Source organism: Lynx canadensis, chromosome B1 (genome assembly GCF_007474595.2).
Source record: "Lynx canadensis isolate LIC74 chromosome B1, mLynCan4.pri.v2, whole genome shotgun sequence".
Lineage (NCBI taxonomy): Eukaryota > Metazoa > Chordata > Mammalia > Carnivora > Felidae > Lynx > Lynx canadensis.
This window is the reverse complement of record NC_044306.2, coordinates 59280036-59300392: the sequence shown is the minus strand read 5'-3', so window position 1 is coordinate 59300392 and position 20357 is coordinate 59280036. Positions and strand designations below refer to the sequence as shown.

General features: G+C 44.0%; 1 protein-coding gene across 1 annotated transcript in view; it reads right to left on the bottom strand.

The window, feature by feature from the left end:
* The window catches only part of SH3RF1 (SH3 domain containing ring finger 1), a 184358-nt gene extending 166705 nt beyond the window's left edge, over positions 1 to 17653 (bottom strand). Inside the window, 2 exon segments of the mRNA XM_030312773.2 lie at positions 15550 to 16036; positions 17556 to 17653. Coding sequence (XP_030168633.1) covers positions 15550 to 15942 — 393 coding nt within the window. The 5' untranslated portion in view covers positions 15943 to 16036; positions 17556 to 17653.
* Positions 17654 to 20357: the final 2704 nt, after the last annotated feature.

Sequence of the window (20357 nt, the reverse complement as noted above, 5' to 3'; positions counted from 1 at the left end):
TTAAACCGAATAGTCAGCATCATGTGCAGTCACTAAGTGACGATCAGCTTGTCTGCCTAAAGTCTGTCCGTTTAAAAGAGAACAAAATCTCCTGTGGCATTAACCTTGTAAACTTGACTGATTAAATTACCAGACTACACACGCCCGCATGCACGTGCACAAACACACACAGTTTATTTTACAATATTACCGATACAAGGTACTAAAAGTTCTAATTTCTGGGAAGAGAGAAAAACAGAAGTACTAACATGTATTGAATATCTAACTAGGTCCTAGGCATTTAACATTCTTTATCTCATACAATCCTCACAACCCTGGAAAGCAGATCCTCACCATTTTACAAATGAAGAAATTAGGCTAATGAACTTACATGCCCAGGAGCCACACAGATAACAAAGAATAGAGGAAGGTCTGCCTATTGCTAAATCCCCTGCCTTTCCTACTACATCACATTTTCTCTCCAGCAAAAACCACAGAGCCCACAGAAAGAAGCATTCAGAGGAAGAAATCAATTCCCTTGCATTTCCCCTGAAAATGTTTGAAAGAGCTTCTGTGTTCATTGGCATCTTCCCCATACTGGATGAAACTTTCTTCTATTTCCTGGGCTCACTCACACTGCCCTCAGCTAGGGTGACCATATGGCCTTGTTTGCCCCAGACAGACCCAGTTTACCCCTGTTGACTCTGCAAAATTATCAAAAGCATCCCTTCAAGCTCAAAAGTGTAGACAATAAGTTACATGGTCACCCCACTTAAGCCCCTTACTGCACTCTTTACCCAGGCTTGTCTGACCCCAAAGAAGCTCACTTACCACCATCTTTCCCTTTTAGCATGAAGAATACTGTCCATCAGAACAGGTGTTCTCCAAGTCAGTAAGAATGGGAAAAGCAACATGTTTAGATGATTCCATACCCTTCCAGAGAGCAGAGAACATTTTAAAACATCGACCATCTCTGTCAGGATTTTAGGCAGTGTAACAACTACATGAAGATAATATTCAGGCAGAATACAGGTAGATCAGTCCAGGGAGAAGAGGCCCATCAAGCATACTGCCCTCCTTGGAGCTTGATACCAAGTCACTCTCACTAAACTGTCCTTGCTTTTCTTCTCTGCCTCACATCTAAACTGCCAGATTATCCAACAGTTCCTCTGAAGGCTCCTGTGGCAGAAATAGTGTGGGCTCCTCAGGGATATTAGGGTCTGGTGTCCATGGGTGACTGTAAGAGGCACATTTCACCTCATTGCACCAAGGTGATATGCAGACACCAACCTCAGTTTGCTCTGCATGTTCAATGTCAAAGTGGCCTTTGCTAGCGTAATTATTTCAAAAAATGTCAGGGAAGCAAAGGAACTCAAGCAGTCAAGCCCTCATTTTACAAAAGGAAACTATAGCCTATAGAAGAGAAATCACCAGTGTATAAAGTCAGTCATACAACCAGGACTAGAAACCAGGTCTCCATCATTCTTGCCACCATGTAAGTGATCCCCAACTTCTACACAGCATACGTATTCATGCTCACATATTGAGACCCAATACTTTCTGATATCAGAGTTGGACTTTCTTGGAATATGTAAACATTTCAAGCTGTCACATGATGATGTCTTTCAATCAACACCTGAGTTTCAGCAACATCACTGTCTTTATACAGGTGACCTTTATAGACCTAAGGTTATACAAGTGACCTTTATAGACCTATATAAAGACGTAGGCTCTTTATAGACCTAAGGTTGTTAATATCATCTAATATTATATACTTGTTTATAAAAATGAAGAGAGAAAAAATGAAAGTAGTAATACCAGCACATAGCATCATCTACAATGAAATACAGAATGAAAATAATTAGGCAAAAATTAGCAAAAATATCTAGCCTATAGACTTAAGCTCTTTAGCTGTGTTCAACTGTGGAGGAAAAAAGTAAAACCACATGAAATACTAGAAATAATGAAAAGTGTGCTTAAAACATGAGTTTAACAACAGAAAAACTAAGAGATTTGCTGTCACTTTGAATAAGCTGAGCAGATAAAAATGTGTTTGAAATATAATTTCACCAACATATAATACTTAATCTATCCATTAAAGAACTTTTAAAATTCTTTTTTTTTGTTGTTGTGTTATGAATTTATTTTTTTTTATCTTATAAACATTTTTATTTTTATTTTTATTTTATTTTTTTTTTTATGAAATTTATTGACAAATTGGTTTCCATACAACACCCAGTGCTCATCCCAAAAGGTACCCTCAATACCCATCACCCACCCTCCCCTCCCTCCCACCCCCCATCAACCCTCAGTTTGTTCTCAGTTTTTAACAGTCTCTTATGCTTTGGCTCTCTCCCACTCTAACCTCTTTTTTTTTTTTTTTTCCTTCCCCTCCCCCATGGGTTCCTGTTAAGTTTCTCAGGATCCACATAAGAGTGAAACCATATGGTATCTGTCTTTCTCTGTATGGCTTATTTCACTTAGCATTACACTCTCCAGTTCCATCCACGTTGCTACAAAGGGCCATATTTCATTTTTTCTCATTGCCACATAGTATTCCATTGTGTATATAAACCACAATTTCTTTTTTTTTTTTTTTTTTTTTTTTTTTTTTTTTTTTTTTTTTTTTTTTTTGGGACAGAGAGAGACAGAGCATGAACGGGGGAGGGGCAGAGAGAGAGGGAGACACAGAATCGGAAACAGGCTCCAGGCTCTGAGCCATCAGCCCAGAGCCTGACGCGGGGCTCGAACTCCCGGACCGCGAGATCGTGACCTGGCTGAAGTCGGACGCCTAACCGACTGCGCCACCCAGGCGCCCCAAACCACAATTTCTTTATCCATTCATCAGTTGATGGACATTTAGGCTCTTTCCATAATTTGGCTATTGTTGAGAGTGCTGCTATGAACATTGGGGTACAAGTGCCCCTATGCATCAGTACTCCTGTATCCCTTGGGTCAATTCCTAGCAGTGCTATTGCTGGGTCATAGGGTAGGTCTATTTTTAATTTTCTGAGGAACCTCCACACTGCTTTCCAGAGCGGCTGCACCAATTTGCATTCCCACCAACAGTGCAAGAGGGTTCCCGTTTCTCCACATCCTCTCCAGCATCTATAGTCTCCTGATTTGTTCATTTTGGCCACTCTGACTGGCGTGAGGTGATACCTGAGTGTGGTTTTGATTTGTATTTCCCTGATAAGGAGCGACGCTGAACATCTTTTCATGTGCCTGTTGGCCATCTGGATGTCTTCTTTAGAGAAGTGTCTATTCATGTTTTCTGCCCATTTCTTCACTGGGTTATTTGTTTTTCAGGTGTGGAGTTTGGTGAGCTCTTTATAGATTTTAGATACTAGCCCTTTGTCCGATATGTCATTTGCAAATATCTTTTCCCACTCCGTTGGTTGCCTTTTAGTTTTGTTGGTTGTTTCCTTTGCTGTGCAGAAGCTTTTTATCTTCATAAGGTCCCAGTAATTCACTTTTGCTTTTAATTCCCTTGCCTTTGGGGATGTGTCGCGTAAGAGATTGCTACGGCTGAGGTCAGAGAGGTCTTTTCCTGCTTTCTCCTCTAAGGTTTTGATGGTTTCCTGTCTCACATTTAGGTCCTTTATCCATTTTGAGTTTATTTTTGTAAATGGTGTGAGAAAGTGGTCTAGTTTCAACCTTCTGCATGTTGCTGTCCAGTTCTCCCAGCACCATTTGTTAAAGAGGCTGTCTTTTTTCCATTGGATGTTCTTTCCTGCTTTGTCAAAGATGAGTTGGCCATACGTTTGTGGGTCTAGTTCTGGGGTTTCTATTCTATTCCATTGGTCTGTGTGTCTGTTTTTGTGCCAATACCATGCTGTCTTGATGATGACAGCTTTGTAGTAGAGGCTAAAGTCTGGGATTGTGATGCCTCCTGCTTTGGTCTTCTTCTTCAAAATTCCTTTGGCTATTCGGGGCCTTTTGTGGTTCCATATGAATTTTAGGATTGCTTGTTCTAATTTCGAGAAGAATGCTGGTGCAATTTTGATTGGGATTGCATTGAATGTGTAGATAGCTTTGGGTAGTATTGACATTTTGACAATATTTATTTTTCCAATCCATGAGCAGGGAATGTCTTTCCATTTCTTTAAGTCTTCTTCAATTACCTTCATAAGCTTTCTATAGTTTTCAGCATACAGATCCTTTACATCTTTGGTTAGATTTATTCCTAGGTATTTTATGCTTCTTGGTGCAATTGTGAATGGGATCATTTTCTTTATTTGTCTTTCTGTTGCTTCATTGTTAGTGTATAAGAATGCAACTGATTTCTGGACATTGATTTTGTATCCTGCAACTTTGCTGAATTCATGTATCAGTTCTAGCAGACTTTTGGTGGAGTCTATCGGATTTTCCATGTATAATATCATGTCATCTGCAAAAAGCGAAAGCTTGACTTCATCTTTGCCAATTTTGATGCCTTTGATTTCCTTTTGTTGTCTGATTGCTGATGCTAGAACTTCCAGCATTAAAATTCTTTAAATGGTAAGCTGTTATGTAATTAGGAGTGTACATATGTTTTTAGCTCTACAGGAATTGTATCTCTTTTTAACAAATCAAATGTTCAACTCTTAAATATTAGTCTTCAAATACTTCTAAAAATTTTAGACAGATGCCAGGGGTACTGGTACCCCACACTGATATTCTTACTCTATTTTGGGGACGGGGGGGCATCCCTCACATAAATTAAAATTAGATCTGGAACACAGAGTAAACTTTAATTTTACTTCTGTATAAATATTTTTCATTGTTTAGGAACACTCACTACATCTTAAAATAATGAAAACCCACTCCTGTTTATTCATTCCAACATTATAAACAATAAACATACATTGTTTCAAAAGGATTTTTTCCTTGCAAAAAATAAGGACTTCTTTATTTCCTCGGGCTAACAGAAAAATGTTCAAACGTGACAGTCCTTGCCTTTCTGCACTATTTTCAATGTAACTTGAAAATTCATTTGCACAGTCTTCTGCTCCCTTTTATCCATGTTTCACAGCTCAGAGAGTCTACTACTTAACTGCCTACTGTCAACCATTTGAAATGGCACCTCCATTCCCTTCCCTGTTACCCCGGAAGAGCCCACTCACACATTTATCTTTAAGATGGCTGTGTTTACAGCTACCCATATGTCACCATTCATGAAGCAATTGCTGCCATCCTCTTGACTAAGCATTGGCAGGCACATACGCTGCAGAGGACTGCAGGACCACAGGAAGGGTGACTGAGGCTCAGAATTTTTCTTTTTAAGGTTACTACTTTCAAAAGACTCTGAGATTTAAAAAAAAAAAAAAAGTGGAGAGATGTACACACTCTTTGTGATAAAAGCTTTGGGAGGCTGAGGGGTCTAAGGTTCCACAGTGAGAGGGCCTTACTAGCAAAGGTGTTGCCAAGGGTACTATTTCTATCACAAGTACACCTCACTGCGCTAGGTTGCTGTGTAAAAGAGGCTTGCCTGACATGGTATCTGATTTCACACCTGAGTTCCTCACTATACTATGTTGCTATACATAATATTTCTATCACAAGTATGCTCACTATACTGTACTATGCATACTACGTCACTCTGCTAGGGTGGACCCTCATAAAGAATCCTGCTAGAAAGTGAATTACAAAGTCATTTGCCTCTTGACCTTAAAATAAAACATGCTTTTTCATTTTTTGTCTCAGGGTTACTTAAGCCATATTAATGCAATGGAGGGGTGCTTGCTTGGGTGGCTCAGTCAGTTAAGCCTCTGACTCAGGTCATCAGCTTTCGGCTAAGGTCATGATCTTGCAATTCATGAGTTCAAGGCCTGCATGGCGCTCTGTGCTGACAGCTTAGAGTCTGGAGCCTGCTTCGGATTCTGTGTCTCCCTCTCTATCTGCTGCTCCCCCACTAAGCATTCTATCTCTCTCTCAAAAATAAATAAACGTTAAAAAAATTTTTTTAATATATTAATACAATGGACTGGAGAGAGTATGGATTAATAAACAGTGAGTGTCTGACTGTGGTGGGGAAAAGCAGGCATTCTTAGGGGCAGAGGAGGAGAGTTAAGGAATGGAGGCATGCAAAGCAGAGCCAGGGACTCTTGGAATGATGAAGTCAAGGTCAGAAATGACAGACTGCCCCCACCTTTTTTGGACCTATGTTTAACCTTCCACTATTTCTTCCATTTCCCCCTTCCTAGCCACTTGGAAAATGCAGACCGTGCTCGCTTCGGCAGCACATATACTAAAATTGGAAAATGCAGACCATGGTTGTATGAAAGGACAATGCAAGGTGGCTAGCAGGCAGAAGAGTGAACCACAGAAGTTCCATACCAGCAGATGCTAGAACCTGGGGGGTGGGGGATTGAGGCTGAAGCCAGAGAACCAGCAGCAGAGGTGGGGCTTTTCAGAGAGCAGGAAGAACGGCAAGGGCTTGTGACTAAAGCAAAAGTAGACTCTCTCATTCATTGTCTTCCCTTTCTCTGTCTAGCCAGCAACAATAGAATAATCTCGCCTTCCCTCCCTCTCTTTCAGTCACCCACAGGAGAAATAAGGGCTGAGGGAAGAGTAATAAAAATGGGGGAAATGGGGAAAGAAACTCCAAGTGGTAGCCAAAGAGAATGAACATTCATCAGGTTATTTCTCACAGGTAAGGAACCAAAATTACTGAGCCCATGTCCTCATTTTATGTAGCTCTACATCCATTTTTGTGATCTTTTCAATTTCTTCTCAGTTATTTGGTTCTTGTTACCCCGAACAGAAATGGTATCACATTCCTTGTGAGGAAGACTGATAATTCTTACAGTAATGATACTAATAATATATCGGTTTACATTGATGTTACAATTTTCAAAATGTTTGCACATCAATTCTTGCATTTATCCACAAGGCAACCTATTTATAGGTAGAGAAAGTGTTAACCCGTTTTTACAGATGGTGAGGAGACAGCACGAAGAAAGGGGTTAAGTATAAATAAACTGTTGAGAGAATGGACAGCCAAGAATTCTTAGAAGGTGACTTGAATGCACATCACTCAACCATTCACTCATGCATCCATTCATTCTGTTATGGGTTGAATTGCATCCCCTAAAAAGGTATGTTTAAGTTTTAACCCCCAGTACCTGTGAATGTGACCTTACTTGGAACTAGAGTCTAGCCGATATAACCAAGTTAAAATGAGGTCATGCTAGTTTAGGGCAAGTCCTAATCCAAAGACTGGTGTCTTCGTAAAAAGAGGGAAATTTGGACACAGACACACAGGGAAGAAATGTGAAGATGTAGGCAGAGACTGGAGTGATGCATCTACAAGCCAAGTAACACCCAGGGCTGCCAGAACCACCGGAAGCTGGGAAGAGGCAAGGAAGGATTCTCCCCTGAAAGTTTCAGAAAGAGCATGACTCTGCCAATATCCTGATTTCAGACTCTGGCCTCCAGAACTGTGAGAAAATAAACTTCTGTTGTTCTAAGCCACCCAGTTTGGGGTGATTTGCTATCGCAGCCCTAGAAAACTAAAAACATTCATTCAACAAACCTCGTTTTGAGTGCATACTATGTGCCAGACACTACAAAGCATTCTGAAAAGTGTAAGATGAACCAAACTCGGCAATCCTTGTCCCCCCACTCCCTGCATGGAGCTTAGGGACCTAAGGTTGCGCGGTCCTGTGCTGAAACAATAAAGCCCAGAGAAGCCAAGCAGCTGGTTGATGGCAGTGTTGGAAGTAGAGGCTACAACCTCTGACCTCCAAACCACACTCCTCCCATGCACCAAGCTAACGGTCTGGTTTCCTGGCCCACTGTCACTGTAAAGGAGCTTCATCTGTCCCTTCAGAGCAACAACCACAATGCACACAGCAAGGACAGTGAGGAGACAAGAACCTCCACTTCAAAGCTTTCCCTGTCATAAGCCACAAACCAGGACCCAGGAAGAATGTCTGTCACTTAAGTAGAGTGTGGAAGGAAGCTCTTGGGACCCGACAGGCCTAAGGTGGAATCTTGTCTCTATCATTTTCAAGCTAGGAGATCCACAACAAGTTATTCAGCCTCTGTCAGCCATCCTTTCCACATCCATAAAATGAGAATGATAGTACATAATGCCTTCTTATACATCAGTGAGAGTAGATAAGGAAAGCTATGAAAGATACATCATCAAACAGAAAACCTCAAATTGCAGAACAGCACATATAATATGATCCTATTTCTATTAATTTTTTTTCTGGGAAAACACACACACACACACACACACACACACACACACACACACACAAACCTCTTCTCAGTCGTCACTCTTGGAGATTAAGAATAGAGAGATTAGAAACTTTGTCTCCATTACATCCTTTTCTACCATTAAGTTTTTTTACTATGAACATGTATGACCTTAATTTTTTTTTAATTTTTTTTTTCAACGTTTATTTATTTTTGGGACAGAGAGAGACAGAGCATGAACGGGGGAGGAGCAGAGAGAGAGGGAGACACAGAATCGGAAACAGGCTCCAGGCTCTGAGCCATCAGCCCAGAGCCTGACGCGGGGCTCGAACTCACGGACCGTGAGATCGTGACCTGGCTGAAGTCGGACGCTTAACCGACTGCGCCACCCAGGCGCCCCTCCTTAATTTTTAAAACAGGGAGAAAAATACTAGTCATTTACAAAGAATGAAGCATGGTATTTCAATGAGTTGCTCACTTAAGATAGGTGCACTTCTCTGTGTACATATTAAACCTCAATAAAGAGGTGTGATGTTTTTAATGAGGCAGACAGATGTGCTCAGATATGAAGAGGTTTCCCAGACAAAATAATGAACTATCAAGTCATCATATACACAAAACATGAAATTCCATTTATGTAAAAAAGCAAAAAAAAAAAAAAAAAAACTATATGCATACACATACAATTGCATATGAAGAGGTGGAATAATATACACATTTCATAACATTATACATGTACATTGTTGAGTTGTTTTACCACCAGAACTCCCTTTAAAATTCACATTCTTTTTGGGGCGCCTGGGTGGCTTGGTGGGTTGAGCGTCCAACTTCAGCTCAGGTCTTGATCTCACCGTTCATGAGTTCAAGCCCCACATGGGGCTCTCTCCTGACAGCTCAGAGCCTGGAGCCTGCTTCCGATTCTGCCTTTCTCTCTCTCTCTCTCTCTCTCCCTCTGCCCCTCCCCCACTTGCAGTCTGCCTCTCTCCCTCTCTCTCTCTCTCAAAAAATAAACATTAAAAAAAATTTTAATTCACATTCTTTTTAAAGACTTATTTTTTTCTATTTTTATTTTAATTTTTAATTTTTTTAATGTTTTATTTATTTTTGAGACAGAGACAGTGCATGAGCAAGGAAGGGCAGAGAGAAAGGGAGACACAGAATCTGAAGCAGGCTCCAGGCTCCGAGCTGTCAACACAGACCTGACGTGGGGCTCGAACCCAGGAACCATGAGATCATGACCTGAGCTGAAGTTGGACGCTCAACTGACTGAGCCACCCAAGTGCCCCCTTTTTTATTTTTAAAATGTCTTATTTATTTTTGAGAGACAGAGAGAGAGCACGTGTGAGCGACAGAACACGAGTGGGAGAGGGGCAGATAGTGGGCAACACAGAAGCTGAAGCAGGCTCGGGACTCTGAGCTCTCAGCAGAGAGACCCATGCGGGGCTCGAACTCATGAACCATCAGATCAAGACCTGAAGCTTAACCAACTGAGCCACCCAGAGGCCCCAGAGACTTTTTAAATAAGAATAGTACTTAACCTCAGAGGGTTGTTGTGAGATTTACATGATAATGGTCACATGATACTTTGTGTGATATAAAAAAAAAGTCACTAAGCATTTCTTTTTTTAATTATCAATCAGTATGCACCGCAGACTCCTTCTCCATCCCTGCCTTCTATCTCTGTCCCAAATCTGAGCCTTGAGCCCCAGCCATTGAGCCTAATTTGGGAATAAAGTCAAGTCAGGAACAGGATGAACATGAGAACTGAAGCAGGGGTCAAGAATGAAATGATAAATAAAATAAGCCAAAAACATCTGGAATACACATTGTTTGGCAAAAACAAACACATTTTCTATTTTAACTCAGCCATTCAGAAATATCCTAACGTCTCCCTCATCCAATCCCCCGCATGAAGGAAGGCATCAATTCTTGTGTCACTGGTAGGCTGCCTACTCTAATCCACACTCACTCTGCTCTTTGATCAGACAGTTAATCCAGGGGCCATGAAACAGGAACTTTACTATAGAGACTTATTCTATTTCTTATCCCAAGGTTTGATGCTTTACAATATGCTGCCTTGTTGGCTGTTTCTTGTGTTTTACCTCCCCATAATGTAAACTCTTTTCCAAGAGGAACATGCATTAATGCCACCTCTGTCCTAGGACAGATCATAGCCTAGAATGGAGCTGAAAAAAACTCTCCACAGGTACCTGTTCACTGACTACAGGTCAAAGATGGCCAATGAGGCAATTCATAGCACTAGCTTCCCAAACCCTAGCTGGAGCCACACTGTAGTCCTTCCTGTCTTTCTCCCCTACCCTTCCTTGAATTCCCTTTCTGGCCTTTGGGTCATGCCTCAACATGCAGTAACATGCACCCTCTCCAGACTCCACTTCCAGAAGAACCTGTAGATAAGCAAGTAGTAATAGTTCTCTCCTCCTGACACTTCCTTCTCTCAACTCTAAAACTTTCTGCGTATCTGGTTTATTGTCACATAAACCTCCTGTCTATTTTGTAAAACTATGCCGGGCCACTTGTGCAGCTGAGGAGGGCAGTAGGTACTAAACAACCTCTCAAACTTATTGCACCTTGGAGTAAAGAGCACAGAAGGATTAGACCACTGCAGATCTTTGGGGAAGCCAGGACTGAAGGGCAGTGGACTGAGGCCACTCAAGGGGCTGACCTTTACGAGTACATCCACAGTTAGTATATTAGTTTTTGCTAGGGCCGCCATAACAAAGTAATACAGATTGGCTGGCTGTAACAGACACTTATTCCCTCAGTTCTGGAGGCTAAAAGACTAAGATCCAGGTGTCAGCAAGGCTGGATTCTTCTGGAAGCCTCTCTCCTTAGCTTGCAGATACCCATTTTCTTTGTGTGTTTTCACATGTCTTCCCTCTGTCTCACTCTGGGTCCTAATCCCCTCTTCTTATAAGAATACCAGTAAATGTTTAAAAAAAAATTTTTTTTTTTTTTTGAAAAAGGGATTACCTGGGTGGCTCAGTTAAGCGACCGACTTCAGCTCAGGTCATGATCTCACAGTCTGTGAGTTTGAGCCCCACATCAGGCTCTGTGTTGACAGCTCGGAGCCTGAAGCCTGTTTTGGATTCTGTGTCTCCGTCTCTCTCTCTCTGTCCCTCCCCCTCTTAAGCTCTGTCTCTCTCTCCCTCCCTCTCTCTCTCTCTCTCTCTCTCTCTCAAAAATAAATAAACATTAAAAAAAAAAAAAGAAGAATCATATTGTGGATTAGGGCCCACCCATATTTTACTTTATTAGGGCCCACTCATTTGACCTTAATTACCTCCTTAAAGTTGCTATTTCCCAAACACAGTCAGATTCTGAGATATTAGGGGATAGGACTTCATCTTATGAATTTGGAGGGGACACAATTCAGCCCATAATAGTCAACAATAAGGGAGAGAAAGGAGTTGTGAGTATAGCTATGGAGAAATGAAAGCATACTCTACACACTTGCAGAAGAAATTTCACCTGTTTCCCCCAAATCTAGAATTCCCTTTCTTCTCTCTCAGTCCTTTGACACCAAGCTCCTATTTCTGTTCTCAGCCCTGATGATCATCTCAGTCCTAATGATTCATTTTCCTAATCTCACATGCAGAGCACTTACTAGCTATACCACTCATCTGGCCCTTGACCCCAGATGGCCTGTGGTGCCTCTTGATGCCTTGTACATTACTATACTTGAGGCCTCATCTCAGTCACTGTCTCTGTCCCTTGCTTAGTTCACACTCAGCTTATATCGGTTCCTCCCAGGAGCCATATAGTGGGCTGTAGATCAAGGACACTGGAATACTCCTCCCAACCCCTCTTCACCTGCCCAGCCCTCTCTCAACTAATTAATATCATTTTATCCTTAAGATCTCAGCTCAAATGCCTCTTCCTCAAGGAAGCTTTTGAAGACCACACACACACACACACACACACACACACACACACAATATTTATCCTGACACTAAATACAGATCCTTCTCCTACCCTCTCCCCTCACTTTGTCATAACACTCACCAAGTTTAATTCCATACTTGCATTGTTATTATGTCATTAATGTGTGTCATTCAGATTGACACATACTCATAAATTTGTAAGCAGGACTCTATCTGGTTTATCCATCATTTTCTACTGAGCAGCTAGACCAGTGCCTGGCACACAGTAAGTGCTCAATAAATATTTGTTAGCTAAAGGAAAGAGTAAGTTAAGTGTAAATTAGTGTAAATCACTGATTATGTGTTCTATTTTTACTAAATAAATTCACTTTGAAATAGAGGCAGTGTGAAATCATTAAGTAGTAATTCCTAGACAGATAGAAAGGTGCACAGATATTAATAGATCTTGAATGAATGGAACCACACATAGAAAGAAAGGAGAAATCTAACTGTTCCATTATGTGATAATTCTGCAGAAATTACTTAAACATGTTTCCCGTATGTAATTTTCCATAGACATTTATATATTATTTCTCTTCTGCAGGTATTTTTTAGTCCATTTGAACAGATATCTGCAGTCACCCTCTCCCTATGGCTCATTCCACTGCTTGACTTTGGCCTAAAACCAAGAAGAATTCTTTACTTGTGCTAAAGAACTGACAGATTCCCATGGTGACTCCAATCCAACACTTTTTCATTTTCTCCTTCATATTAGGCAGGAAACACTAAAATTCTGGGAACAAGATTTGTGTCACACATTGGAAATGTTCGTATCTGCTGATAACACTCCATCTACCTCGGCTAAACGCATGAGGAAGCCACATGGTCACAATCTAATGGAACATAGAACATAACTAATAAACTGAAGCAACATTCCACATGTTATCACTTTCAGCTTTGCGCAACATGTGGAAACAGGCTCATGCACCACTCGGTTGTGTCAGAACATCTAAGAGAGTAGAATGCTTGCTTGGGATTTATTATGGTCACTCACCTCAGGAAAGTGTCCAAAAGAGTGCATTACAACCTCCACATGTCTGTACCTTACTGATTTCTTTTTTTTTTTTTTTTTTTTTTCAACGTTTATTTATTTTTTGCGACAGAGAGAGACAGAGCATGAACGGGGGAGGGGCAGAGAGAGAGGGAGACACAGAATCGGAAACAGGCTCCAGGCTCCGAGCCATCAGCCCAGAGCCTGACGCGGGGCTCGAACTCACGGACCGCGAGATCGTGACCTGGCTGAAGTCGGACGCTTAACCGACTGCGCCACCCAGGCGCCCCACTGATTTCTTTTTTTAAAAGGAGTGTTTTCTGAGATGTATTTATCTTTCAGGTATTTGGACTATTTATGTAGCCCTGATTCTTTTGAATACTCGAAAGCAAAAGCTACCAGTAACTGCTAATGAGAATTTAGACTAGAAAAATAAAACTGTTCTTTTTATAAGAATTGCAACAGTTGCATGAACCCAGGTTACTGAATAACTTTGTTTCTTGTTTTGTCCTCTACTTTCTATGCCTCCCCACCCCACAACGGAACAGACATCATCTTCTGTTTTATTGACTTCAACTATTTTTTATCCAAGGTGCAAGGCTCAAGTTGAGCAGGGCTTCTTGGTGAATAATTTTTCTCATGCTAAAGAAGAAACATGAAGCAAATTAGGAAATCATAGAAGCCAGAAAAATAACAGCAACATCATCAGAATCTGAAAAAAAAGTGAAGCTCAATATGGGAATTTAGCAGTTGAACTAAATGAACATTACAGCATTACATAGTCAATCTCCATTATTAGAAAGAAAACTTAAAATGCAAAGCATGTTAAGTTAAATGCTTGAGCCCTTTTCTTAAATTCCTTTTTATCAGTAACCAAACATTCAGTGCATTCCTCACAACAGGTAAGGCAATGTGTCAACAACTAAGATGCTTCCACCCATAGCCAGAAGCTACAATCTCTCCAGTCCAATTAAGAAGGAAACAAAATCTCTCCAAAAGAAGCAAATCCACTCTCTCATTAAGCTGAGCAGACCTGGGTCAGGTGTCTCAGAAATAATCAACTTGATCACTGGTTCTGAGGCTAAAATATTAATGACCATATACATTAACCAATGCACCAGGAAACTCCATAAAATAAAGGAAATCTAAGAAAAGTACTATAAGCAGACCAAGTTCACAACACACAGTCTTCTAACCCAAAGTTCTCACTATCTTCAAAAAAAAAAAAAAATTAAATATAAATCAAAAGAAGCTGGATAGCCTAGTAATGAAACTGTTTCCTAGTAATTAAGACACTTTCCTATTTTACATCTAGTGATAGAAACACGTTGTATCATTTTAAAAGATGAGCCTGAGAAGAAAGTGACGGAATGGTTATAGCTGTCTGACACTCACATCTGTGAATTAATACCGTCTAACGCCATCCCAATAGGCTGTTCCAACACTAAATGAGTCAGTGTTGAGTGTTTACCAAGAATACTTGAGAAAGAAATATATATTCTCAACCAAATTAACTGTTCTTTAAAAATATATTTTATCAGTTTGGCCAATCATTAGAATTGTTTCTTCTGACAAAAATGAAATTGTTTTAATTATCTGATGCCCATAACGACTTTTTATTTTTACAAAAATGAGAAAAACATGTCTTACTTGGAATGCCATTACCCATAACATAATATAGATTTATTCAGAATACCTTACGTTCTAGGAATTTAAAATGTGGTAACTGTCCAAATATTTACCTTCATTTAAAATTATTTCAGCCCAAACCCAAAACCCCAAGAAAAATCATTCTGATGGAAACATTTCTTTTCACTCCCTATGAAACCCAACATAAAAGCTAGATTCTCTGTTACACTGTAGTCCTAAATGACATTTCGTTGCTACAGCAACGAAACTCTGCTACCTGTGGCCATGATTTGTTAAGAATTCCTCCAACCAATAAATTCTGTGCTGTGCATTCATAAAACCAAAAGAATGGCTCGAATGGCTCAATGCAACATACAAATTAAGGTTTAATTTCCTATTATGATCCACCCACACACATATTTACAACATATATCATATATGTATACATCCATACATGATTATGGTTTCCCCAACTCCATGAAAAAGGAAAAATCATACCAAATTTCCATTTTAACGTGAGCACCAAAAAACTGCTTTGTTTTAGGTTTCCGTGAATAATTGCTACCTGTTTCCCAAAATTTATCTTAAAAGGTAATAGCGGCTATCTGGAGAGAATTTAAAAAACAAAAATTTGTTATCTGTATCCACTCTCATTCCAAAAGGAAAAAAAAAAAATCCCGAGGCACAATTTCCTATCTGTTCCAGTAAGTGTGGCTTCCTTAGCAGTGAACTGATGTAGCAAATCTCAAGCTGAAGCATAAAGAAAGAAAATGCAGCTGTCACCACCTTGATTCACCCAAACTGCTTCTGCAGGCTACTCACCCTCACCGGGGGGCTCCAGGCTTGCACCCGTGGCTGCTGTCCGCCCTGGGAGCTCTGCAAATCTTTTGAGCTACAATTAGCCACCGTGCTGCTCTGAGCCCTTAATGCATTTGTGCAGTTGGTCCCACTGCCCCCACCAGGGCCAGGTTTCCAAGGCCTCTGCTTGATGCCATCCAGAAGTCTGACCAGCAGGATGTTACTTGGAAGCTCCTCAACACCCGAGCCAACAAGAGTCCTGCACTCTGGACATCTGAGTTCATTTCGGGAACCTACAATCCCCAGCAAACATCGTTTGCAAAACGTGTGCTGGCAAGGCAAGACCTTTGCGGAAGCATCAAGCCGCTCTAGACACACAGGACACTCCAGAAGATCCAACAAGGCAGATTCATCCATCTTTATCTCGTCTACTGAGAAAAGGCTTCAGAAATGTTCACAGTCGTGCGCATCCCTGAAAGTGATTCATGTAACATCCATTTCAGACTTCGCTCTGGAGTAACGGGGGAGGGGCAGGAGAGAAGACGGAAAATTAGTATTGTTACTTGGAGAGACGTTTCACAGCGGAGCCCCGAGAACCAAAAAAGTACACAAAAGTGCTTCCTCTGAATAGTGCAGCTTTGCTTTGGAATGTGGTTCCTGAACTCCAAAGTCAACAGTTGAACACAAAGTGGGCTTTTTAAACAATTCGAAACGAATCCCTAAAGATATCTAGGAGTTCACTGGGCAGAAACGGCTGTATCAAGCACTATATGGGATTCCTGTAATGCAACGGGATTTAGGAAATGCAACAAACAGCGTAACTTCTTCAGCTCTCAAAGCGATACCGGCTGCCTTAATAAAGTCGTCCTCAACTCATAGGAGAAGCTGAACAGAAGCAACTCAAAGTTTCCTCTACCTGAAAGTATCTTTAAAGCTAACAAACTTCCCAATCTTGAAGCCACTTTAGTGCTTAAGAAACCATGCCTCATGTGATCGCCTGTGGTAAATGATCCCAATATTAAATACATATGTTTCTTCATCGGCCTTAAAAATAGAACTGCTTAATCTTGCCCAACCAAAATGAGCCGAAGGTTGACAATTCTGAGGGACACAACTCGCTTGCAATTCGCTTGCAAGCAGCTGAACTAGAAAAAGCACCCTTCGGGGGCAGCGGTTGACAAACTCCGAAACGGATCTCTGGCCAGCCCGTCCTAACCCCATTCAGAAAAAGCTGGCAAAATTATCACCAAAAGAATCTGACAATGGAATGCCGGGCTGAAAACAGTGAGCGTCATAGGAAAATGGGGCCATTCGGGGGAAAAAAAGCATTTAAAGCGGTGCCTGCGCCGCTCCGCCCCCCCCCCCCCACCTCCGAAGTAAGTGCAAATGGGAGCGCCTGGGAGAAAGAGGGCAACAAGACGTGGATGTTCTTGACGGAGTCGGGGGAGCGGGGAGCCCCTGAGCCCCTCTCCCACGCCGCCGAGCACAGGTACTCCGCGACCCGCAGGGAGGCGCGGCGGCCGCTCGCCGCGGACACACCCCGGAGCCAGGTGTCGCCGACCCGCGGCAGGGGAGGGTCCCGCGCTGGGGCTGCGGCCCGGCGGGTGCCGGAACGGGGATCTCCTTCAGCAGCCTCCTCTCCGCCACCCTTCGGGTCAGGCCGGGCACACAAATCCCCCCCCGAACGACTGCTGGAAGTTTTCAAGGACTTAAAAATACATTCGAAGCCTTAAGTTGCGAAAGTCAGCCCCACAAAGTGCCACCGGGAAACGTCTGTGACGCCGCACGGATGAGGCGGGAGTCCCCAGAGAGACCGAGCCTCCGGGAGGGCAGGGAGTGCTGGGCTGCGCCCCCCGGGAGACCGCGGCACCGAGCCCGGGCAGCTTCCTGCCGGGAGAAGGCGGCGAGGCCGCGCCGCCGTCCCGGCTCCGGGGCGGAGGGGCAGACGGACAGCCCAGCGCCCCGACCACCGCCTCCTCGGCCGCGAGCGTCCGCCCGCGCCGGCTCCCCCGCGCGGCCCCGCGCCCTACCTCGCGCCTCGGCTCCTCCTCTTTGTTCGCGGCCCCGCAGCGGCGGCGGAGACCGATGCAGATGCGGCCCCGCCGCGCCCGCCGCGCGCAGTGTCTCTGACGCCGCGGCGGCACCCGGAGACTCCTCTCTGCCGCCCCCCTCACGCGCGCGCACACACACACACACACACACACACACACACACACACGCCGCCGCCTCCCACTTTCCCAGCCAAGGAGGGCGGAGGAAGAGGAGGAGGAGGAGGCCGAGCCGCAGCGAGCGCCCGGGGCGCGAGGGGGCGGCCCCGCACCACAGCGCCTCCCCCCGGAGCGGGCGCGGCACCTCCGGGAACCGCGGGGCCGGCGCAGCCTCCCTCCCGGCGCTGAGGTACCTGCGCGCGGTCCCCGCCCGCCCCCGGGGGCGCGATGGGGGCGGCGGCCTGAGGGGGCGCTGCGAGGGCCGCGAGTCCAGGAAGCGGGGTCCCCGAGCGCGAGTGAGAGGGATGGTTCAGGGGCACGCGCCTTTCCCTGAGGAAAACACGCCCGAGAAGATGAAGCAGCCGGAGGGGGAGAGCTTTGGGAGTGGCGACGGAGTGGAGAAGGAAGGCGCCACGGGGCAGGGACCGGCCGCGTCCTCCTCCTGCCCAGCGGTGCCCGGCGGCCCGGGACGGACGACTCGGGGCGGGACCCGCCGGGGCGCGGGAGGGGCCGGGGCCGGGGCCGCGGAAAGGGCGGGAGCGGCCCTGGCGGGAACTGATCCCACTTTTCCTCTGCGTCTGTTCTCCCGGCCCTCCGGACACACTTGGGAGAGTGAGAGCGAAGTGCTGTTACCCCCGAGGTCCGAGAGGGGCAAGTCGGATCAGCGCGGGGACAGTCCCGGGGCAGCTGTCCGCCCGCCCATTCTCGGGCCGCCGCCGCCGCAGCCCGGCCTTGCTCCCCGGTCTGCCCGCACCCAGGCATCACGCCGCCTCCCCGGGGCACAGACCCGAGCCGGCTGGGAGGATTGCTGACCCAGGAGCTCAAAATGGGAGGGGAGAGAGGCGAGGAAAACAGTTGTGGGGGGTTTACTGTCAGACCTGCCCTAAACCGGGAAAATTCAAAGTCTGACCCCAGGTGAGCTGGCACCGTAAAGCTAGCTGAGAGGCGCCTCTTTTATCTGAGCCTAGGAGGCAGCCATAATCACCACTGTAATCTTTGTTTCGGTTGCCCCAGGCGCACACCTGTAAACTGAAATGTAGTTTTGAAAAACACGTCCACAGGTTTTGAGGTTTGTTTTGCAGACTCGGTTGAGAGGGGGAAACAAGTTGAAATGTTGTCAGTATCTCAAAGTTGCCGTAATTGTATTTGCATTTACCGTCAGCTTAAAAGAGGTATCCCAAATACCCTTCCTCAAAGGTAGGCAGACACTAGGCGAACATAAGAAGGGTTAACGCATATTGTGCAAGAAACCCCTGCCTGGCCAGCGACCACAGTGACCTGCTGAAGGGAAGTCAGATTATTCTCTCGTCTTCACCCAGGCCACGCTCAACTCTTCGAGACAAATGAGATCACCTAAGAGAGAAAGAAAGTATAACAGTTAATAATTATTGATCATACATTGCATGTGCTAAACATTCTACACCCATTAATTCAATCCTTACTGCAATCTGATACTCATCCCTCCTCAGCTTTGTTTTAAATAGATTAATATGCTGAGAATCATCTTGTGTGAACACCAGAAACAGCCCCCTTCCCCCTCCGTTAGAAGTGAGCAAATACACATGGATTTGAGCTGAGAAGGCAAGGGAAGGAATGAACAGAATGAAGTGGGTTTTTTTTTTTTTTAATATTTATTTATTTTAGGGAGAGAGCAAGCAGGGGAGGGGCAGAGAGAGGAGGATAGAGGATCAGAAGGGGCGGGGGTTGTGCTGACAGCAGCCAGCTCCCATGTGGGGCTTGAACTTAGGAACTGTGAGATCATGACCTGAGCCAAAGTCCATCATCTTTCAACCAACCGAGCCACCCAAGTGTCCCCAGAATGGAGAATTTTTAATCTGATAATCTAGAAACAAGGCACTCTGAAAGTGACTACTTAGCCTATGTACTTCCGTATCTGGAACTGTGCAGATGAAGGTGAGGCTGACTGGAAGAGTACGGTCAGTAAGCACAAATATTAGTATATGCAGTTCACAGTTTTTAATGTTTCTTTTTTAATTTATTTTTGAGAGACAGAGCATGAGTGAGGGAGGAGCAGAGAGAGAGGGAGAAAGAATCTGAAGCAGGATCCAGGCTCAGAGCCTGACAGCTCAGAGCCCAACACGGGGCTCAAACTCATGGACCGTGAGATCATGACCTGAGCCGAAGTTGGACGCTTAACCGACTGAGCCACCGAGACGCCCCTGCAGCTCACAGTTTTTGAAAGCAAAGTTCAAATAGGTTCATTTCAACCCTAGGTCACAAAAATCACAAGACAACCTCAGGTCTCTAGATTCTAAGTACCCTCTCTTAACATTCCGCCTCAGGCAAAACCAAGTGTACTATGTCTGCTCCCGAGGGAAAGAAGACACTGTTCATCATGTAATTACTTTGGAGAGCAAGGGACAATTTCTGTTTTGTTTGTTCTTATTTTGGTTTTTTGTTTGTTTTTACAGAGAACAGTATATAAAGTCATGGGTGGAATGGTGCAGCTCTTGAAACTAGGCAAGAAAATCAGTCACGCCCATTATCAAAGAACTAGAGACAGTGTGCCCAAGACTGCAGTGATCAAAAAAGCACCCCCATACATCCCATGAATGTTATTGTCTGGCACATAGCTGCAGCTCCTTGAATGCCCCTGGTGCTACT